This window comes from Glycine max, chromosome 14 (assembly GCF_000004515.6).
Source record: "Glycine max cultivar Williams 82 chromosome 14, Glycine_max_v4.0, whole genome shotgun sequence".
NCBI lineage: Eukaryota > Viridiplantae > Streptophyta > Magnoliopsida > Fabales > Fabaceae > Glycine > Glycine max.
The window spans coordinates 34,557,475-34,582,387 of record NC_038250.2 but is presented as its reverse complement, the minus strand read 5'-3'; the positions used below and the strand labels follow the sequence as shown (position 1 = coordinate 34,582,387).

Genomic DNA, 24,913 nt, shown 5'->3' with positions numbered 1-24,913 from the left:
TACTAAGATTACATTGGTAGATATAAATGTGCATTTGGTTGCTATTTTATAATAGAACCACTTACAACAAGCTAATTGTTACATAGATTGTGAATCCTCTACAGCCTATTTACCAAACACTTCCTTTAGGTTGGAGGACCACTGATTAAAATGTGTTCCAAAGTCTGTCTCCATATTTCTAAATGGGCAGGCTCCTCCTCTACATCTCCACAAAATGGGCACTGTACCTCATTTAATTATCACAACCTGCCGCCTTCTAAGATTCATCCTAGTTGGAAGTCTGTCCCTAATTAGCCTCCAAGCAAAAACCAGTGATTTACTTGGTATTTTGAGCTTCCAAATGTCCACAAAGTCCAAATTCTGATTAGCTCCCATCTGTGCTTCCCATATCAAGTCATATCCGCTTTTTGTTGAGTAGTATCCAGTTTGATCATGCTTCCAGCTGCACCTATCCTCCCTATTTGTCTGAATCTGCTGCTGTGATAGTTCTCCAAGGAAATTATCTGCCATTTGAATTTCACTATCAAAAAGAGCCGTCCTCCAAGATAGCTTCCACTCCCATCCGCCGTTGGTGTTATTCCCCATATTCATAATGATTTATTTCTGTTGATCAGAAATTCGGTACAGCCTTGGTTATTTGTCCATTAATGGTATAACATTATGTGTCTAAGGGTCCTCCCAAAATCTTAACTTCTCCCCACCTCCCACCTTCCAATTTCTTTCCATTTTGACTACCTGGTTCTGTTGTTGCTGCTGACTTGATAGCAGGTCCCTCCACCAAATAGAGTCTTGGCTTCCTCTAATGCCTTCCTCCAATGCCCTCCAGCCTCCATACTTTGAGACTATGAACTCTGCAGATTATCAACCCCTTCCATTCGCTGCAAGAGTTCCAATATGCTTCCAGCTTTTATCTTAGCTCTATCAGTTCCATTTTCTGACAACTCATGCAGTGCTCCTTCTGCACCATGTTCTTTCGCTAGTTTTAATTACAGTGGATCTCTGGTGCATAGTGACCACAAGACAGCAGCAACATTCTCTCGATTGCGTGGAGAGCCGGTTCGTATAACCTCAACAACAATATGAATTGGCTTGGTTCTTCAACACAAGTGTCTGCTGTCCTGTATGCAAAGGACAGCAGCAGCAGCATCCTGTATGCAGCAGCAGCAGCATCCTATATGCACAAGTGTCTGCTGTGTCTTGGGGCAGGTTCTTCAACACACACACACACACACACACACAGAAACAAACACACACAGCCACACACACACACATACACAGAAACACACACACACACACAGAAACACAGACACGCATACACACAGCCACACACCCACACACACACAGCCACAGCCACAGCCACACACACACACAGAAACACACACACACACACACACACACACAGCCACACACCCACACACACACACAACCATACACACACACACACACACACACACACAGAAACACACACACACACACACACAGAAACACACACACACGCATAGCCACACACCCACACACACACACAACCATAGACACACACACACACACACAGAAACACACACACACACAGCCAGAAACCCACACACACACACAACCATACACACACACACACACACACACACAAAAGTTTCACCTCACTGCTAGAGGTAGTGCACAATCTGCTTCCAGAGGACAACACATTGCCTAAAAGTTACTATAAGGCAAAAAAGATATTGTGTCCGATGGGTATGGAGTATCAGAAGATTCATGCTTGCCCCAATGATTGCATACTCTACAGGCATGAATTCCAAGAAATGTCCAAATGCCATGTCTGTGGGACTTCACGGTACAAAGTGAAGGATGAAGAGGAAAGCAATTTTGATGAAAACTCCAACAAGGGCCCCCCAGCGAAGGTTTTGTGGTATCTTCCAATCATTCCAAGGGTTAAGCGTCTATTTGCTAATGAGGACGACGCAAAAGACCTTACATGGCATGCAAATGGAAGGATTTCTGATGGAATGGTCCGTCATCCGGCTGATTGCTCCCAGTGGAAGAAGATTGATGGTTTGTATCCGGATTTCGGGAATGAGCCAAGAAATCTTAGACTTGGACTAGCCAGTGATGGAATGAATCCATATGGCACCTTAAGCACTCAACACAGTTCATGGCCAGTTCTGCTAGTAATTTACAATTTGCCTCCTTGGTTGTGCATGAAGCGAAAATACATGATGTTGTCTATGATGATATCAGGCCCAAGACAGCCAGGAAATGACATTGATGTTTATCTAAGTGCGTTGGTTGAAGATCTGAGAAAGTTGTGGGACGAGGGGGTTGTAGTGTTTGATGCGTTTCGCAAGGAGACATTTGAAATGCGTGTAATGCTTTTTTGTACCATTAATGACTTTCCAGCATATGGGAATCTCAGCGGTTACAGTGTTAAGGGTCATCATGCATGCCCCATCTGTGAAGAAAATACAAGTTACATACAACTGAAACATGGGAGAAAAATAGTCTACAGTAGGCATTGTCACTTTCTAACACCCAATCATCCTTACAGACGACTGAGAAAAGCTTTTAATGGAAGTCAAGAGCATGATATTGATCCGATACCGTTCACTGGTGAGCAGGTATATCAGCGGGTTCAACACCTGAACACTGTATTTGGGAAGACCCAAAAGAAGGATAAAAGTCAGAGTTGCATATGGAAGAAGAGGTCCATTTTCTTTGATCTTCCGTACTGGTGTGATCTTGACGTTAGACATTGTATTGATGTTATGCATGTGGAGAAAAATGTTTGTGACAGTGTGATTGGGACGCTCCTTAACATTCAAGGCAAGATGAAGGATGGCTTGAATACCCGTCAAGATCTAGCTGATATGGGTATAAGATCACAGTTGCATCCAAGGTCTGATGGGAAGAAAATTTACTTGCCCCCAGCCTGCCATACTTTGTCCAAGAAGGAGAACATAAGTTTTTGTCAGTGTCTTCGTCGGGTGAAGGTTCCACAAGGATACTCTTCAAATATTAAGAGCCTAGTGCAGTTGAAGGAGCTTAAGCTTGTAGGGTTAAAGTCTCACGATTGTCATGTGCTCATGCAACAATTGTTAGCCGTGGCTATACGAGACATCTTGCCAAACAAAGTCAGGTTCACAATAACTCGTCTGTGCTTTTTCTTCCATGCTATATGTAGCAAAGTGATTGATCCAGTAATGTTTGATGAGTTGGAAAATGAGGCCGCAATTATACTGTGCCAGTTGGAGATGTATTTTCCCCCTGCTTTCTTTGACATCATGATTCACTTGATTGTGCATCTGGTCAGAGAAATCAAATGTTGTGGTCCTGTTTATCTACGGTGGATGTACCCGATTGAGCGATACATGAAGATCTTAAAATGGTATACAAAGAATCTATATCGTCCGGAAGCATCTATTGTTGAGAGGTACATTGCAGAAGAAGCCATTGAATTTTGTTCAGAATACTTAGAGAAGGCTAAAGCTGTTGGGCTTCCTGAGTGTCGGCATGATGATAGAGTGGGTGGTAAGGGTTCAAGAGGACTACAGGTGATCACTCCAAGTGTAGAAGATTTGTTACAAGCTCACTTGTATGTCTTAAACAACAGTAATGAAGTTTTGCCATACATAGTTAAGCATGAAGCTTTAGTCAAACAGAATAATCCGAAAATGTCAAAGAATTGGGCGTTGAAAATGCATAACAAAACTTTCTATGATTGGTTTAAAGATACAATCTTTGCAGATGAGAATGCTTCAGAAACATTAAGAAAACTAGCAGATGGGCCTAAAAGAAATGTTATAACCTGGCAAGGATACGACATAAATAGGTATTCATTTTACACAAAAGCACAAGATGACAAAAGTACAATGCAGAACAGTGGGGTCACCCTAAGGGCTGAATCTCAACACTTTGCAAGTGTCAATGACGCCAATCCCTGTGTAGCTTCCATCCCTTACTTTGGGTTCATTGATGAAATTTGGGAGCTTAATTATGTGAAATTTACAGTATGTGTTTTCAAATGTAAATGGGTTGACAGCAACACCGGTGTGCGCACTGATGATATAGGATTTACCCTGGTAGATCTAAAAAAACTTGGTTACCACAATGACCCTTTCATCATGGCAGAACAAGCTAGACAAGTATTTTACGTGCAAGACCCTTGTGATGAAAGGTGGTGCGTGGTTCTGTAGGGCAAAACAGTTGGTGTTAATGTAGAAGATGATGATTCATACACGGACACCTATGTTAGTCCTTTGACCGCTCAAATCACTGGTAACGTTGTCGGAGAAGAAGAAGCTGACGACGTTCATGCAAATCGAAATGATCATGATGAAGGAGAATTGATTAACATCGGCTAATGTAATTTTCTGCAGAGACAGAGGTCACCAAACCTAGTAAGTGACCACTACATTTTTCTCTGATTGAGGCATCGGTTTTTTGTTTCAATTTGCCTCCTTAGGACTTCATCCAGCTCATGTTTGTCACCAGTTTCATCATCCACCACCCTTTTCTTCTCTGGCTTCTCACGTTCATTGTTGTTAAACCCATATTTATGCTCTCTTCCCTTCATGTCTTGTTTTATCACAACTTTAGTTGAATCTCCCATCTTCAGCATAGTTGAATCTCCTGTCTCATTGTCCAATGACACACTTTGATGGCCTGTATCTCTTTTCTTCGTATTTTCTAGTGCTTCAGCTTCAGAATGCATAAAGCAATCAGAATTTTCCAGTGATCACCAAAGGCTTCTGCATTAGCATTGACACTCTCCACCCTCTTTGGTTTATGCTTTTGTGTTTTCTTCCGTGCCTCCTCGTTATAAATCTTAGCTTTATTCGAGGTTGCACTAGAACAATCACCACCAATCTGTGCTTCTTCCTCGTTTATCAGGTCAATATCTTTTCTTTCAACTTTTGTTTTGTAAATTACAGTGTAGTTTTCAAAAGCAAAGGTGAAACGAAAGATATTGAGCTGGTAGAGGAGGAACAGGCACGAATTGGTGCTGATCCTTCTAGTGGGACCTCCAATAAATCTGAGAATTATAAGGAGGAAGCATGGAAGAAAACACAGAAGCATAAACCAAAGAGGGTGGAGAGTGTCAACGCTGATTCATAAGCCTTTGGTGATGACTGGAAAATTCTGATTGCTCTATGCATTGTGAAGCTAAAGCAGTAGAACATACGAACAAAAGAGATACAGGCCATCAAAATGTGGCATTGGACAATAAGACAAGAGATTCAACTATGCTGAAGATGGGAGATTCAGCTAAAGTTGTGATAAAACAAGACATGAAGGGAAGAAGGCATAAATATGGGTTTAACAACAATGAACGTGAGAAGGCACAGAAGAAAAGGGTGGTGGATGATGAAACTGCCGACAAACATCAGCTGGATGAAGTCCTATGAAGATCCTCCTCATTCTCAAAGAGGGGAACGAGCAACAATTTGAAGGTTGTATATTCAGGAACTAAAGAATTCAAAATTGCTAGTAATAAGAGGGATTTGTTTTTGGGATTTTCTGAGCACCAAGAGTGGCTACGCAAGAAGTTTGCACTTGAGGAGGGAAGGATATTTGCAGCTAATGAACAAGTTTCTTAACTATTTGTCCTTAAGATTTTACTGTTTCTTTTTGCTAATATGTAAATATAAATGGTATAAGGGTATTTCGTAAAAACATGGTCTATATTTACTTCTAAGATTGTTAGGGGTAAAAATGACCAGGTCCCTATGGCATAGCCTTATATTATTTATATCTACATATAAGAAAAAAAAACAGTAAAATATGAAGGACAAATAGTTAAGAAACTTGTTCATTAGCTGAAAATATCCTTCCCTTCTCAAGTGCAAGCTTCTTCCGTAGCCGCTCTTGGTGCTAAGAAAATCCCAAAAACAAATCCCTCTTATTACTACCTATTTTGAATTCTTTAGTTCCTGAATGTACAACCTTCAAATTGTTGCTCGTTCCCCTCTTTCTTTTCTGCAAAAAAGAAAATCAAATGCTGTGAAAGCATGGATGAAGTCCTAAGAAAATCAATATCAAAGAAAACATGGATGAAATCACAATTAAAAAGCACAACTACCTATCTTTCAGAGTCCTTTGGTTAATTTGTCTTGTCTCCTTATGTGGTGGGGTTTTGTTTAATAATGTTATACTTTTGCCTTCCAAAAAAAAATTATCACTAATCCTCTTTTCATTAATCCAATTTTGTATGTTATTGTATAAAAGATCATGGGTTCTCCACCTGGCTCCACTACTCCTCCTCCTCCTTCTCCTTCTCCTCCTTCTCCTCCTCGTCCTCCTCCTACTTTGGACGCATCGGCTTCGACGTCTGCCGTGAAGCGGACACGCAAAGCCTCACGCCTACGATCGTTGTCCACTAGACCACCTGGTGTTGAGAGACTAGTGGTGCATGTTGATCCTGCTACAGGGAAGGCCGACGGTCCCCACAAGAAGAAATTAAGAACATATTTGGGGATTGTGGCACGTGATAAGGTGGACATCACCTACGAGAACAGGAAGGAAGTCCCTACTGCTCAGAAGGACCTGATTTGGGAGGATATTCAGGTATTTCTCTTTTCTTATTTGATTGTGTGTAATTAATAGCCAACAAATTTCATTATTGTAACAAATAAACTTTGCTTCATGTTGTCAGGCGGAATTTGATATCCCAGAGGCTTCTGACAGTAGGACGAAAAAGAAGTTACTACAGACCGTGGGGGAGAGATGGAGGCAGTTTAAATCAGACCTCACGAGAAAATGGGCCCTTGCAGCCGATCAGGACGGTGTCGAGGACACTGTCTGTGACAAATACGGCATCGGCAAGGAAAAGTGGGCCCAGTTTTGCCAGACTCGTAGAGACCCTTCTTGGGAGGTATGTTCCTTTGCCATTTAAGTTGTTTTTCATATTAAACATGATGTTGTTATACTTCATTCTACCCATTTCAAACATTATTGTTTAATTTTTTCAGGATGTGCACATCAAGGCACAGGCCATCCAGAAGCAGAATACTGCCCCCCATGTTTTGTCTCGTGGGGGTTATGATTATTTGGAGCAGAAGCTCCTGGCTGAGAAGACCAAGAAGAAGATGCAGGAAGCTGCACAGTCCGAAAGCGTTGATGGCGTCATTGACCCTCCATCCCCGGTCAGACGCCACGTGAAGTGGAAGATGGCCCGCACGAAGAAGACAGGGGAGATGACGACTGAGGCCGCAAAGGAAATCGCTGAGAAGATTGTAAGTCATTTTCAACTAACCATTACAATTACGTTTGAATATTTTGAGAATGCCATGTACCACCGTGTGTTTTCTGTGCAGGATTCGTTTGAGGAGCAGGCCACACAGGGATCGTTCGTCCACCATGGACGTCAGGATGTTCTGGCCGCTGCTATTGGACGTCCAGAGCACCCTGGATGTTTCCGTGCTGCTGGAGCCAGTGTCACCATCAAGCAATACTTTGGATCGGCTCCACGGATCCCACTGCACTTCCTCCCTGCCTCCTGACGAATTACAGCAGCTGACTCAGCAGATCAGGGACTAGCTAGAGGAGTCCATCACAGAGAAAGTGACGAGGCAGGTCATGGCATCCTTCAGCCAACTTCAGTCACAGATGCAATCTCAGGGACCTCCTGAGCCTCTGGTTGGTTCTGGTCCCTCCGGTCCTCGGGTGAGCACAAAGGGGAGTTGTGTTGATCCCTCAGGAAACGATCCTGAGACGGGTGACTCTGACAGGTGCGGCTTGTACATAGAAGCAGATCCTGCCCGCCTGGTTGCCGTGGGGAGAGTTTATGAGGGATCCACTCTTGTTCATAACACTCCTTTGTTTCCTGGCCAAGTAAAGGTGAGTGTGGATGAGGTTAAAGATGCAGATGCTGCAGTTCCTGTACCCACTGCTGAGGTTTCCTTAGTGAGGCAGGCACTTCACACCTTCCTTGCTTGGCCGACACATCTGATCAAGTCTTTATCAAACCAGGTACTTATTGTCCTTACTATATGTTTCTTCTTTTTAAATTAATTCATTAAGCGTGCCTCAAATTTGGCTATTTAACTTTATTTCATGAATAGGTAGTTGTGTCTCCGCCAAAACCACCTCCGAAGCCCGATCCGGAGGTCGATGATCCGCTTTATCTGATGACATTGAGCATCCCAGAGCTTTTCTTGAGACCTTATCAGGTTAGATGGGATGCCACCGTGTTCGGGGTAGTTAATCCAGATTTCCCCCTGTACATAAAGCACGAAGACCTCTCTGAAATCGCACACGGTGGTCAATGTCTCAGCATATCAGTGTTACAGTTGTGGATTCTGTAAGTCTTTATATAAAAGGCTTTTATTTACCTAGGTTATGGCTTTCAATTCATAAATATTTAACTTTGACTTCACATAAACAGGCATCTCACTGAAACATGTATGCGAGCGGGGAATTATGATATCTATGGATTCCTCGAGCCTCAGTCCATTCAGAGGTCTGGGCAATCACAGTTTGAATCTGAAAGTTACATAAAGAGTTGGATGCAGAGTTCACAACGCGATGTGTATCTTGGAGCCTACCTAAATGGGTAAGTCACAAAATAACAAAATTTAATTAATGTTTACTAATGTACTAACCCATTTTAGGTTCCACTGCAGCGGACATTGGCAGATGGTGGTCATCCTGCCCAAGGATCACTTAGTTGTCTGGTTTTGTTCATTGCATAACAGGCCAGACAACTACCTTAAGGGGATTATTAATAGGTTAATGTTCTTTTCAATACATTTGCATTGTAATACCTCAACGTACAACACCAGTTTTTAATTGTTACTCATATGGAACAGTGCTATCAAGGGTCTTGATGATGCTCCACAGCCTAAATCAAAGGCTCCTGCTAGGTGGATTGTCGTCAAGGTACGTCATTTACATAAAACTTCCACTTATATATATTTCTTTATGTGTTTGTACACTAGTTGTTTAATTAATATCCAAATTTCATTATGTATTTAGTGTAATAGACAAAAAGGAACTACTGAGTGCGGCTACTATGTCATGCACTGGATGTCCACCATCATTTTAGGAAGTTTTAGAAATAATTGGGAAGCAGTAAGTTTATTTCAAACAAAATCGATTTATTTATAATTTGTATTACATTATTAACTTAATATGATTTATTTAATCATGCAGTATTTTAACGACCCTAGACCATTGGAGCCTGAGAGATTAAAAGCATTGCAGATCCAGTGGGCACAGTTTTATCTCTGAGTTAGAGATCAGGCCTAGGATTTAGGGACATTTTTAAACATTTTTGACATTTTCTATGTAACATGAACATTGAATTCATTTGTTGATTGTTCTTTATAATATATAAATCTGCTATTTGATGTTTATTATCATTAAAACTGCTTGAAAGCAGAATAAAATGTTTCTTTGCTGTGAATTGGGCCTCCTGAAATTGCATTTGACAGGTACAATTTTGGGTTTACTGTAAAAACAGAAAGTATATATATAAAAAAATATTTGAAAACAACATCGGTTATTAACAAAAACCGATGTTAATATCATTACCAACATCGGTTATAATACAAAACCGATGTTAACGTTTGTATATTAACATCGGTTTTTGGGGAATAACCGATGTCAGCATTTGTATTTTAACATCGGTTATCTGTAGATAACCGATGTCAACTAGTGTACATTAACATTGATTAATTATAAATAACCTATGTGAATATTTGAATATGAACATCGGTTATTTATAATTAACCGATGTTATACACAAAGAACTACACCAAATAAGTGTATACATGATGAACGTTGACATCGGTTTTCTAGAAAAACCGATGTTAAGGGCATATATTAACATCGGTTTTTCTTAAAAACCGATGTTAAACTAACATATTAACATCGGTTTTACTGGAAAACCGATGTCAACGTTCATCATGCGTACACTTTTTTTGCTGTTGTTCATTGTGTTTAACATCGGTTATTTAGAGAACCGATGTTGTCATATGTATGTTAACATCGGTTCTCCAAAACCGATGTTAACATTCATACATTCAACATCGTCACTTTCAACATCGGTTTTAAAACCGATGTAGAATGTTCTAAATAACCGATGTTGAAAGTGTATTTTCTAATAGTGATGCCCAAGTATATATGGAATTTGGTGGTAATGTGGTGAACCAAGTAAACACATATTTGGTCAGAGAACTAGGAAAGTATTTCATTTTGAGAAATTTGTCAATGGCTGAATCACCACATTCAATTTGAAAATATAGCTCTTCTATAGCTCTTCTAATTCACCCACAAATTTTGGCACCTTATAACTCATCGACAACTCAGATTATAAAATATAGTCAAGGAAAGCAGAAATGAAATAAGGTGGTTGTGCATTTCTTGTTTTGAAGCCATGCCTATTCAAGGCTTGTTCAATCATATGATTAATTTGAGGATTTTGAGTTGCTTCAAGGCCTAAATCTTTGTTTGGACCATTTAGTCCTCAAAGTATTTGATTTTGTGCATGTTAACTAGAACTTCATTTGCATTGAGGTTTCTATTCACCAAAACAAGGTTTGGTTGCTCTCTATCATTCACTAATCATACCAAGACATTAACTCCATTTTTAGGATTATTATTATTATTATTATTATTAGGTCTTTCTTGCACTTGTATTTCTTGAATTATTGTCTATTCCCAAGTTGGTTTCTAGGAATGGCCAAAGAATTTCCTATTCGAGTTAGGATAGCATTCATCTGTTGATAACTTTCATTGGTCATTCTCACCATAGGATTTAAAATCGAGGCCATGTGATTTGTCAAAGTATTGACCACCTCATGATAACTATGGTCTATTTGTTGTCTAAAAACTTCCAATGTTTCATTAGAAACACCTGTGGAGACCATGCTGCTATCTCTTGTTATCCTATCTTCGATAGAAACTCTTATATTTCTTAACTGGTCAGCATCATAAGAATGATTGTTGCCCCCCAAAATTCTAGAATCCTGTTGGTTTGTCTACTAAGTACAATAGTTGGTATTGTGTTTTGACTTTGAGGCATAGGCAGACTCAAATGCAGCATATTCATTTCATTAGAAAATGGTGGCATACCCATGGTCTTGAAGTAGAAAATGGTGAGGTGTTTGTAGTTGACACTACATTATTTTGTGGCAAAGAAGTCTCGACAATAGTTGTCTAAACTTGTGAGCGCATTGTGTCTTAACCACTTATATTTAAAGGGTTGTTGTTTGCATGGCTGATACTCATAACCATTTCATTACTTACCCCAGAAGGTACATCTATTTGATTTTGACCATTGCTGCCACTGTTATTAGTATAAGTGTTTTTAGCATTATTATTATTGTTGTTGTTGTTGTTGTTGTTGTTGTTGTTACTACGGTTTCTTTGACTATTTATTGTCATTCTACCGCTTAACAACATAGAATTCTCATTCAAACTTATTCCTAAGATTGAGTTTTTTGGTAAACTAGTCCCATCGAGCGTGCCAATTTGTTAATCGTGAAAATCATACTTACCTCTCAAATCTATTCTCGGTTGTAAGTTCTTTTTAATCAAACAATCAAGTTCATAGTTTTCAACTTTTTAGAGAATCTCTAATATTTAATACATATAATGATAGTAATTTCCATAGAGATATCTATTTTTAATTATAGTAATATCGTACAATGATCTATAAAATGATTTGTAAGTAACTTTATAATAGTATTTTTGATTTAAAGGTTAATTTCGATACTTATTATACTTCGATAGTAATTTCCTTAGTAACCAGAAATATAGATTGGAAAGGTAAAGGTTTCGAGAAGAAATGAAGATTGAAAAAAGTAAAGGTTTACAAATATGCAATAAAGTAAAGAAACCTGAATTTGACATGTGTAAAATGATATTTCTAAATATATAGATCTAATGCTACTTGATGTTTTCATATAACTTCTCTGTAATCGCTTCTACTAATATTTCAATTATAAAAAAAGATACTACAATCGAATTCTATGAAGTCATTGAAACAATCATTTTTGATTGAAATAAATTTCTTTGATGATGCATTCAACTTTTTGAATATTAGTTCATACTTTGATCCCTTTTGAATGCACTCTTTTGTTTCTCTTAGGAAAAGTTCATCGAAACTATACCTAAGTTCCATAACTTACACAAATTTTACATAACGGAGGTAACAAACCATTAATTTAAATTAGGAAATATTAAAAAAAAAGTCATTTTATTAAAGAAAAAACAATCTTTTTTTGCAGAAATTAAGTTATGTTCCGCTGGGTTAGGCATCTATAATCAATCTGTTGTGAAGTTTATACATCTAGTAGGGTAATCTACCATCTCATTTCAAAAAATCTATGGCTCATGAGTAATCTAGGTATGATCAATATATCGCATTGATGGCAAGAAATTAGACAAAAGGAAATAATTTGCTCTTGCAAATGTGAACATTGCATTCATTACGTTACACACAAAGCCCAAACATACAAAAAGTGTAAACTTACATATAAAAAAAAACCTCTAAGAAGTATCTATTCCAAAGAAGAATCATGCACAACAATATATTTACTCATAATAACATATATCACATAGCAACACATAACAACACAAAGAACTCAAATTGATGCAACATGAAAACAATGCAAATTTTGACGACCATGCATGCAATAGGCTCAACTCCATTGAAATTTTTAAAACTGAGCAACCAGCCAAACATGCCTCTTAACATGGTAATTAAACAAAATCACCAACCTATGGCTTAGGAAGATGACACATATCAAAACAATTCAAGCCATACTAACAATGATTATGAAACAATTATGGTTTTGTTAGGACATATAAATAAGTTAGTGATAACCATCATGACATGAGTTTGCAAGGATCTCAACCTCATATATGTGGATTCTCACATTTGTGTATCTTCATAATCATTCCTACCCTAGTTTTAGACTAATTAGGGCATATTTAAAACAATAATGTGGACCAATGCATGCATGATTGAATCCCATCATATCAAATCTTAACATTGTGATCCAAATACAATATATCATTAAAGAATACCATGTGAAGGATGTGCCAGTAAGAGAAAGTGAAAATAACTGTAACAGATAATATTTGTTCTAATTGGCTTCACCACATTGAGTTGTATAACCCTTATCTATCCACAGGGGATTTTTTATCTTCGCATGAGAACGTTGCAAAGTCAAGGACTTCATAACCTCTTGGCAAAAAGGTAACCCTTATCTATCCATTATAGCTAAGGTTTTTGATAAATTGCTTTGTCAGAGCTTCATCTAGATCCTGAAATGTTTCTTGATAACTCAACTATCGATTGATGATTCCTAAGGGTAACCATGCTAAACAGTTGTTTGCTTGATCCTTGCACGACATATTGGAACTCTTGGGGCTCAAACACATGTTTATAACTGGTTTGCTTTGCTCATGTTGGCTAATGATTACTAGGGAAAATTATGGAAAGTGGTTGTTTGTCTTATCCAAGAATGTCAAAATGTGACCCTTAGGGCTCACATGCCTATTTGTCATTAGTTTGCTTTCTCCTAGTCAGTCGTTATTACTAAGGGCAGCCATGGAAAACAATTTTTTGCTTGATTCAGGAATGACAAAATGGGACACCTGGGGCTCACACATCTATTTGTATATAGTTTTCTCCTTAGCTGTTTGTTTAGTAAATTCATACAATTGATCTAGGGTGACCTCATAATGTAAGTTTTGACCACCAAAATTAATCGTAATGATCTGAAATATAGGGGTAGTCTCTTGAGCTCTAAGGTGAGAGGGCAATTCAATTATTTTGGTAGCATTTAGGGGTTGCCTAGCGATTTGCATTTTCTCAAATTGAACTATGAGGACCAGGTGACCTTCACTGCTGGTTGAGCAATAACTAGTGTTGCTGCGTATGGATTTAGTTGATTCCTTTGCATAGATACAACCCAAACTCCTTGATCATGACATTGTCGTTGCTCTTCTTCTCTAGCTTTATGCATTTCATTTTGCACCATGGCATTTGACAACATCTCCCAAGTGTTGGAAAACCTAGCATATTTTGTCTTGTACTCTTGTCTACATCAGCTTACTGATATAGGAAAGAATAGAAGCAACAACATTACACTTTTTTTAATAAAAAGACAGCCACATGATTTGGCCCTTGATCACTTGTAAAGTATCGTGAAGGTGGAGGAATGGAAGCAGAAAGAATTATGGAGTGTGTAATTACTGGATTGTATCCCATGTCACCTACAGGTTCATTGATGATGGTGAAGTTTTGGGGTGATGAAGAGGTACAAAAGTGAATGTAGTTGGTGGACTAACTGTCTGAGTGGTTACAACCATGGGAGATACAATTGCGTTAACTATAATCATGTGCGACTATTTCCCTACTCAAATGCTAGAGGCCCTTCTCCTTGTTTGAATCAAATTCATCTTTTAAAATTGAAGGATGGTGAAAGAAACTTCAGTTTTAGATGACTGGAGTTCCACTTGATGTGCCAATTTATGTTGGTGTGAAAATTAGTCGACTAATCAAACAATGTGTCGGTTAATTACCAACAATTGATTCCCTTTTAGATGACTAACTTAAGGATTTTGTTCCTTGATTGGGTTACTAGTGCACTCCAAGGAGTTTTCTAGCAATCATTGAATTGAAGTTTCTATTCTTATGCTACTCCTATGGAAATTGTGGATAAAGGAAAGTTGTAAACAACTTGAAGCTTAAAGGAAAAATGGTAAAGAAAGTTGTAAATAAAGTGATATTTTATTGAAATAGATAAGTTTGATTGATTTTGGTGGGATTGTTTTACATCTACGTTTTCCCTATTTAGATTGATAAAATCAGTTACAAACAACTTAGTTGTTTTCGAACTAACTTTCCTAGATTTTAGGAAATCATGGACTTACATGATTTCCTCTTATCCTCTGTGAACATTACCACCACCCACATCTCCTAGAACAATTACATGTTAGATCATGAGTATGATATTGTCACTCTCCAAATTTTACCATTTATATCCTTCGTCAGTTAAGTATAATTGTTCTGTTGGCTATCTATTAGTCAACTATTCTACTTTTGCCGGTTATTTTTGTTGTCGTGGGTAATTTTCTAGAAAACTGTCTTTGAATATTTTCTCACGTTTTGACCTTTATTTGCTTCATTCTTCATGCAGAAAAATAATTGTTGACTTCCACTACCCATTTCTCCTATTTTTTTAGAGATCATGACTTCAAGTGCATTTAGCCTTAGAAAAACTGCTTACAACCGCCTTTCAGGTCCAAATATTTCCTTTGATCTTCCATGAATTAGGTGTTCTAATTTTGGATTGCTTGTCGAATTATGTTGTGCTAGCCAACACAAATAATCGTTGATAAACGATTATTTTTAGTGCCAACACACTCCGTGTATATATATGTTATAAAGGTTTTGAAGGAGCTTAAATATATTAGGTTTCAATTAAACTTGTGTTATATCATTAAAGTGATTGATAAATCAAAGATTAATTTAAGATGTTGGACTTTTATATTGATTAACATATACATAATTTTAAGTTAAAAACCTTTATGAGTACTATTTGTAGTGAATTTAAGTTTATAAACTAATCTAAATTTGGTCCTATTGAATTCTAAGAAAGAATCAAGTTTTACAATTTTTATATTTAGTTTTATTGACAGACTATTCTTTACAAGAGACAATTTTATTTGAGTAGTTTTTTTTTTTTTTTTTTTGGTTATAGATAGTAAAACTCTTAGTATTTAATGTAATTACTTATTCATGACTCAAATTTGAGTGATCAAAATCTTAACCTTGTGTCAATTGACTTATGCTTTTTGTGGTTTATTGTTACTGTGTTTGATCTGATTTAATTTAATTTGGCCGTAATTTTCTTAGTTAATTTATCTATGGAAGTTTTTTTTAAAAAAAAATAAACTACTAGCTACTTTCCTAAACTTAAGTTGGACAAAACATATTACAATGTCTAATTAACTGAAGAAAAAAAAACTCATAATGAATCAACTATAAACTGATCGTACGTTTTCCTGATCTTTCTAACCCTCACCCTCAACACAGGTATTACCATCTTTTCAATCAAAAACACTAGAAAGAGCAAGCAACGCAAGTAAAACAAGCTAAGGAAGTCCAATGAAGATTGTTTTCCACTACAAACAACCCGTAAGAAAACTTTGCATGAGAGTCAAGTTACTAACCAAGTAACCATTCCCTAATTCCTTACCATATTTTTTTCTTATAAATCCGCACAACAAAATAACACTCAAGACACAACACTCCCAACTTAGAAAACTACCTCTTAGAAACATCAATTGACCAACATAACAAAAACAATACCCAAATGGCCTCAACTCAACCTAACAACTACTTTCCAACTTTCCCTCCTCCATCACCTTCCCACCCCTTCAATCCTCCACCACCACCTTCACAATCCTTTTACCCTCCACCTCCACCTTCGCACTTTAACCCTCCTCCACCACCCCCTCATTCTTTTTCTCCACCTCCTCCACCATTTCGAACATCACCACCGTCACCACCTCGTCCATTTTCTCCTCCACCCCCAAAGGTGCGACCACCACCACCACCACCTCGTCCCATTCATCCATCTCCACCGCCACCACCTCGTCCTGTTCGTCCTCCTCCCCTTCCCCCGGCCCCACTCCCACCTTCACCCTCTCCAAACAACCCCACAGTCATAATAGTCGTGGTTGTCTCATTGGGTGGCCTCTTGTTTCTCTCAATGCTCGCTTTTGCTCTATTCTGCTGCATTCAGAGGAGGAAGAAGAAGACGCAAGAAACCGAGGTCCTTCACTTTGATGAGCACCAAACGGTAAAGGAAACCATCGTGCCTGGTCCTTTTGGACGAAACACAGTAGTGGTAACTGTTGAAGATGATGTGCATATTGATGAAGAAATCAAGACTGAGAAAGTTGGTCACGGTTTGCATGCAAAATCATCTTCACCTCATGAAGCAGATCGAGTTACTTCTGGCAGCATTGTTGAGGTGGCAACTCCTCTACGTGCACTTGAACATCATGATGCTCATCATCACCATCCTGAAAACAAGCCCTGATTGAAAGAAATATAAACAAAGATCTTGTCACACGGAGAATTGCATATCCTTGTCAAAAGACTCCCAACAAGGATTCTATAACTTCACTTAACTTCGACGAATAAATAAATATCCTTAATTTGTCCTTTCCTTTTTCTTTTTTTTTTTTTTTTGTTTCTGGGTTCCTTTTCGTGTAATTAACCCTTCATTTTTTAAATGTCCTTCTGCCACAAAACTCAAGAAGCTCATGGAACTTTTTAGTTCATTGAATATAAAAATTAAAGCTGATATGTTTTCTTTAATTGTAGGTTATAACCATTAAGAGTTTAATTCCTTAACGTATATATCTATATCTTTATATATAGATATGATAATGTAAAAAAATTTAAACCAAACAATTAGAAATAATAAAATATATGATTTTTAAGGTAATTATTGTTAAAATCCATATGAGATATGAAAAGGACATAAGCCGAATCTCAAACATATCAGGGTATGGGGTTGTCATGCTTTAACAGATTGCTAACAGATAAATTTGAGGCAAAGTTAGATAAGCGTAAATTCATTGGTTATCCTAAGGAAACAATTAGATATTATTTTAACCAACCTTCTAACCGTAAAGTGTTTGTGGCAAGATGAGCTACTTTCATAGAAAGGGAGTCCCTAGCAGGAAGAAGTCATGGTAAATAAATTGAGCTTGATGAAACTCAATTTATCAATGAAACAACTCAAGACTGTGAGATGGAAACTAAAACGCCTTTCTTTGATGTTCTAAAGTTAACATGTTAAGAACAGGCTATAGGTCATCATCTCTGACAATTGTGGTTCAAGAACCAGCTATAGATCAAGAACAGGTTAATGAACCAATCTTAGAACCAATTTAACAACCTATGAACCCAATGCATGAGCCTTTTAGAAGATCTGTAACATCCCATTTTTTTTTCGTATATAAAATTTTAGAGAATAATGATGTTTTATGATTAAATAAATAAAGAAAAATAGTTATAATAAAATAATGGTTTGAGAGAAAATAAGAAAGGTATTTTATTATTCATTTGATGGAGAATAAAATAGAATTTTTTTTTATAAAATAATAAAAATAAATAAATAAAGTAAATAATAGGTCGTGAATACCCTTAGTTATAAATAGCGACATGCTAGGTCAGTTTTCAGACTGACTTTTCAGTCTCCTCTGCCTACCAATTTCGTTTTTTCTCTCTTCCTCTCCCAAAACCCTCTCTTTTTCCCGCAGACCATCAAACCTGTCTCAGAAAAATGACGATCTCGGACTCATTCACCGTTGGATCGTCGTGAAATTTAAACAGCATGTTCACAACCCATTTCCGAGCATTCCCACCGTTGGGAATTTCGATATCATGTCTGAGCTAAGATAAATTCCCCTCGCATTATAGCATTTTTCTTTCCCGCAGAAATCCAGAGCTGTCTTGGTAAAACTATGATCCCGGTTTCGTTAACCATTGGATTGTCGTAAAAGTTGGATATGTTGTTTGAAATTTAGTTTTGCATGCTTTGACCGTTGGGATTTGCGAGATAATGTTCGTGGAGGGAGAAAAAGGAATCGCATGAAGATAGTCCAAATGGAGGCTTTAATCCTTTCTCCGTTATTCTGATGTTTGGAAACTCTATCAGAGCAGTCGGAGGAAAAACTGGAGGAATCTTAAGGAACCGTTAGAGATGACGCTATCGCTGTGGGAAGACACGTGAGTCCGCTTAGAGGTAAGGGATGAGTTATTCACAATTGGGGATTGGTGAGAACATGTGTAGGGATCCTTAGAGATATCAATTGGAATGAGTTTTGGGGTATTTTTGTAATTTTCATTTTATCCTTTTAATTATTACAGTGAATTATATATGTTTGATGAATCAGTTGATGTTCCAATGAGAAATTGTTATGAAATTGATGTGTTTTTGTGTTGAGTGTGAATCCCTTAAAAAAATTAAACTCTTTATTAACGTAAATTATATTTTAAATAATATTATTCAATGACTTATTTTATATAAATTATTATCTTGTTCTAATTTTTCTACGACGATGATCAACATGTTATGTGTATATAATTATTGTAATACTAGAATAATAAATTAAAGAAAATTGTAAGGTTAATGTCTAGTGGTAATTTCTTTTGACGTAATATTAAATTAATTGTTATGGAAATCCTTTGACAAAAGCAATGTAGTTTAATTTACTATATACATATACATATATATGTTTTGTATCATGCAAATATTATTATTGTGTGATGTGTATGAGTTATAAGGTGCAATAAGTTACTATAATGATATTATAATATTATAGTGGAAAATTGAGTAGTACAAAGTTGAATGTGTCAATTTGCGATATACATGTAAAAATGAGATGATTGATGTGATGTTATGAGATGTTAAATTGTGGGCATGATATTTGATTGTGAATAAGTGTGTGTGTTTGACACTTGATGTGACAATAATTATATTGTGACCTATGAATTATACAATAACCCGACCAGTGTTATCTTGAGAAAAGTGTAAATGCGCAGTGTTAAAAAGAAAGTGTAGGTTTTCTATTTAGGAACCAGTGTTAAAGAGAAAGTGTAGGTTCCTATTTAGGAACCAGTGTTAAATTGTAGCGCAATATGTTGTACGTGCTTAAGACACGAGTGTGAGATCGTGGGTATTGTATAATTCACTAGCAGTGTCTGTGTGCTAAAATGATTTTAGGGGTTGGACCTGAATCAGGAGGGAGAGGCCCTGACGGACTCTTCGGAGTGTAGGCCTTGGGGGTCACCGGGTTTGAGTGCTCCTTTAAGCCTATGCTGATTCCATATGGTTGGAGCATTCTCGCAAAACATCGTGACCCAGACTTGTCTCCCTATGATCTTACTTAGTGAGAGTGACCTGACAAACTCATGGTGTGGTGTGTCTTGTTATGTACTCCTAAGCGCCCCAGGGTGGTTTTTCACTGACATGGTACCACATTGCATATAGGATTGAGTCTTAGCATAACTGTTGCATATGCTTGCTAATTGATGTGTTATTATATCTTGATCGAAGTGTGGGATTCTTGTGTAATATGATTGATGATTGAAAAGTGAATTTTGAATGACGAAGTGGTGAAGTTACGTGAGCTATGTTTAAGCAAGTGGTATCTCATTTATATAATATGTATATTTAATTGTCTTGTTTCTCTATTAGCTAGGAATGTGATAACTCACTCCTTGTGTGTTGTTGTGTTTGGATCATGTGATGATCTTAAACTTGTGTTCGGGGGAGCAAATGAATAGGTGGATGACTATGAAGAACCTCATGCTAGAGGACACAGGAACACAACGCTCTGATAGGATGTGACATTAGGATATAGGTTCTATATTAATTGTATGAAGCTTAGACGACCTTGTTTGAGTCGAGAATACTTTATTATTTATTTGGACAAGTTTGAATATGATGTAGAAGAAAATGAATGTGAGCCTTTTTCCCCTTTGAAAGACTTGTAAAAAAAATGTTTTAAAAATACTTTTAATTAATATTTGAATTTTTTTTCCTTATTAGTATATATGTGAGGGGTAGAGGGTGTCACAAGATCCACTTGAGTGAATTATGCACTTGATAGATTAAACTTAATGGTGCAAGATGACACATCGAATGAGGCATATGATGATGATGATGATCCCATAAGCTATGAAGAGGCTATGTGAAGCTTGGATTGTAAGAAATTGCAAGAAGTTATGGAATCAATGAAGATCAACAGAGTATGGATTTTAGTTAAGGCTCCAAAGGATATAAAACCAATTGCATGTAAATGGATTTACAAGAAAAAGATTGTAGTAGATGGGAAGGTTGAAACCTACAAAGCTCTCCTTGTTGCCAAGGGATATCGTCAAAAGAAAGATATAGATTATGAATAAACCTTTTCTCTCATGGCAAGGCTCAAATCAATTCGGATTCTTCTTGCTATAGCAGCATACTATGATTATGAAATATGGCAAATGGATGTGAAACGACTTTCCTTAATGGTGAGCTAAAAGAGGATATGTACATGACACAACCTAAGGGATCCAAATCTTTGTTTGATCATAATAAAATTTGCAAGTTGCAATGATCCATTTATGGATTGAAACAAGCTTCTAGAAGTTGGAACATTCACTTTAACAAAACAATTGAAAAGTTCAATTTTGTTAGATGTGAGGAAGAACCTTGTGTTTACAAAAAGGTTAGTGAAAGCGTAATCATCTTCTTGGTGTTATATGTGGATGGCATACTACTTATTGGGAATGATGTACCAACAATGCATAGTACAAAGATTTGACTATCAAAATAATTCTCCATCAAAGATTTAGGAGAGGCTACCTATATTCTAGGAATAAAGATTTATAGAGATAGATCCAAAAGGTTGCTTGGGCTCTCCCAATCTATGTACATTGATACCATCCTAAAAGGTATAAGATGAAAAACTCCAAAAGAGACTATTTGCCAATAGGAACTGAAGTTACTCTCAGTAAAGAGGATTGTCCAAAGACTTAAGAAGAGAGAGATCTCATGACTAGGGTACCATATGTTAGTGCAGTGGGAGCTATCATGTCATGTACACCATGATTTGTACACGTCCTGATGTCGCTTATGTTCTAAGTGTAACTAGTTGATATCAAGCAAACCCGGGTAAGGAACGTTGGAAAGTGGTTAAGACCATTCTTAAGTATTTGATGAGAAGAACTAAAGACCAATTCCTCATCTATGGAAATTTTGAATTAAAATTAAAGGGTTATACTGATGCAAGTTTTGCATCGGATAAAGATGATAGCAAATTTATTTTTGGATGTGTTTTCACCTTGAATGGTGGTGCATTGAGTTGGAAAAGTTCGAAGCAAGCTACAATGGAAAATTCATGATTGAGGCGGAGTAGATAGTGGCAAGTGAGGCTTCTAAGGAAGCAGTTTGGATGAAAAAATTCATTTCTGAATTTGGTATGGTTCCTTCAATAGGAGAGCCAATTCCACTCTTGTGTGACAATAATGAAGCAACTGCTTAAGCAAAAGAACCAAGGTCGCACCAGAAGTCAAAACATATTCTGCGAAGATATATTTGATTAGAGAAATCATAGAACATGGTGACAATCACCAAGGCACTTGGCATAAAGGAGTTTTACAAGAACAAGTGGGAAGTAGAAATGAAGTACATGGGTATTGGCTCTACTGCAAGTGGGAGATCGTCAAGGATAAATATGTATGTCCAAGATCAAATTATCATGCAATCAATTCTAGCTTTTATAAGAAAGTATTATGTTTCTTTATCACATTTACACTGTTTGATAAAATACTTATTATGATGAAGTCCTTGATTATAATTAAAGACTTGTTATCCTAATATAAATTATGAAAATGAGAAACAAGTCTCTTATAATTTTAATTTACATTATTCTTGATCATAAGATCATTGTAAATAGGACACAATAACTTAGGTAGATCAATATATGTATAATAGTATTCATTGGATGGATATTAGTAGATCTTATATATTAATTTACGCATATAAATGATGCACATAGAGATGCGATCAATGAATTGACTCAAATGAAATTTTCTAATGGTTGGTGTTACCTTAGATTGTCAATAGAAAATTCTCGAGAAGAAATGTAAATTTTTTTTTATCCGAGATTATCATAGTAATTAATAAGTCATTTGTTATATTTTAATTCCAGACACCTAACGCTTCAGATTACTAGTTGAATAGAGATTGAATATAAATAAATACTTGTAGAATTAATGATTATTCAAGAAGGGATCCATCAGCTCTTGGTAATGAGTTTGAACTTTATGAGTAAAGTAATATTAGGATCAGGAAAATTGAATGAAAGAAGAAATAAATTAGTCATTCATGATAAGTTAACTTAATAGAATTTAACAAAAATACCACACTCTAGAATCCAAAGCTTTACCGATGAAAGAAAATATTATATTATTTTTCTAATGGTTCTTGAAAGTAAAACATTACTTCATGTTGTCTAGATGTTAAGGAATATTTCTAGATGCTTACCTTGATTAACATACTAATTTGATTAATATATTAATGGCTTAGTGTTGAACATACGAGATTACATACTAACGAGTGTTTTAATCTTTGCTAAAGAAATTATTTTAATATTTGATAATTAAATTAGAAAATTTAATTTGATCAAATGATTAATTAATATTTTAAGTCGAATATTATTATATTTTTTTCTAGCATTAAGAGTATAAATAATATAAATATAAATGATTTAAAATATTTGGATAATGAAAACGAGGAAGAGAACTTCAGGTACAGTTGATTAAAACAAGTTGGACCTGGTCAATTTGTTTCAATTTGAAGTGTTGTAAGTTGAAAGAAATAAATTATAAGTTCAAAACGGTTTGAAAAAAAAGAAAAAAGGTATTGTGAGTTAGTGACTTCAGATTGATTGGCAATGTGGTGGTTTCTTCAGCGTGCTATAAGTGAAGTTTCGGACTGCACGTTAAAAATCACTTGTCATTTTTCTTTTCCTCTTCACTCAATATACAAGTAACAAAATATTTTAAGGGCTGTTTTTAAAATTTTTCTTTGTGCTCATCAAAGTAATTGATAAAAGAGGTTAATCTCGATATAAATATACTTAGAGTACACATACTATTGAAAAAAATTTATGCTTAAAGAGTATATCAACATATACACGTTTAAAGTCGTATTTGTTTTAATATAATTTAAATATAAAATAAATATTTTTTTATTCTACTGTACCATGAGCGCAGTTTTTCCTTTGAGATAAGCAAGAAAAAGAGAAATGAGAAGGGAGACGAGGGGGGCTTCATTTTGAAAAACAGGAAAATTTGTTTTTCATTTGATTTGGGAATGAGAAAATCATTAAAAAAATATAATGAAAATAGATAAAAAAGGTTTGAAGAGAGAAGGATTTAGACGGAAAAATTTGTTACGAGCCTGTGACATTTTTCCGAGATAAACATTGTTTTATTAAATTTTTTATGAGCCTGTGACATGTGTCCCAAATAAATATTATTTTATTAATAGATATATAGATAGGTCGATACTCATTTACGTATTTTCAACACCTTACACCCTTTTTGTTTCAACATATCAACACCTGATGTAAGCTCCATTGGAGCTTGTAGGTCTAGGATCTTCTTCATCAATGGATTCCTTTGCTTCTTGGAATATGAATGGCAGAGGAATGGGGAAGGAAGAGAGAGAGGAGACGCCACTTCAAGGAGAAGATGAGTCTAGAAGAAATTCACCACCATAGGAGGCTATGGATAAGAGCTTGGAGGAAGAAGGAGATGAATGAAGGGAGAGGGAGAGAAGAACACGAAATTTTATGCTCTAAGAGAGCTTTAAAATCTGAAGTATAATTTTCAAATGATCAAAGTTAAAAAAATGCACACACATAGCCTCTATTTATAGCCTAAGTGTCACACAAAATTGGAGGGAAATTTGAATTTCTATTCAAATTTCACTTGAATTTGAAATTGAATTTATGGAGCCAAATTTTGGAGCCAAATTTTCACTAATTATGATTAGTGAATTTCAGATATGGTTCAGCCCACTAATCCAAGATCAAGTCCAAGATTCTCCACTAAGTGTGCTTAGGTGTCATGAGGCATGTAAAGCATGAAGGACATGCACAAAGTGTGACTATATGATGTGGCAATGGGGTGTAGCAGCCAAATGTTCACCTCCCCCTCTAAAATTTTATTGGATTGGGCTTCTCCCAATTCAAATAAATTTATTTCTCAACACACACATCAAATATTCACTTAATACAAAGACTACCCCTAATACAAAAACTAGTCTAGGTGCCCTAAAATACAAGGGCTGGAAAATCCTACATTTCTAGGGTACCCACCTACATTATGGAGCCC

The 24,913-nt window shown here is 36.4% G+C and overlaps 2 protein-coding genes across 2 annotated transcripts; one reads left to right on the top strand and one right to left on the bottom strand.

Moving 5' to 3' along the window:
• Window positions 1-228: 228 nt before the first annotated feature.
• On the bottom strand, window positions 229-585 carry LOC106795812 (uncharacterized). Its single transcript, XM_014766727.1, has one exon. It carries the CDS (start codon window positions 583-585, stop codon window positions 229-231), a length of 357 nt encoding a protein of 118 aa, XP_014622213.1.
• Window positions 586-16,234: 15,649 nt separating this feature from the next.
• LOC100787272 (protein TRACHEARY ELEMENT DIFFERENTIATION-RELATED 7) lies at window positions 16,235-17,177 on the top strand. The gene has a single exon (XM_003544028.5). It carries the CDS (start codon window positions 16,320-16,322, stop codon window positions 17,049-17,051), a length of 732 nt encoding a protein of 243 aa, XP_003544076.1. The 5' UTR covers window positions 16,235-16,319; the 3' UTR covers window positions 17,052-17,177.
• The last annotated feature ends 7,736 nt before the right edge of the window (window positions 17,178-24,913 follow it).

Excerpts from the sequence above, each read along its gene's own strand:
- LOC106795812 (XM_014766727.1), bottom strand. The coding sequence starts at position 585 with ATGGGGAATAACACCAACGGCGGATGGGAGTGGAAGCTATCTTGGAGG.
- LOC100787272 (XM_003544028.5), top strand. The coding sequence starts at position 16,320 with ATGGCCTCAACTCAACCTAACAACTACTTTCCAACTTTCCCTCCTCCA.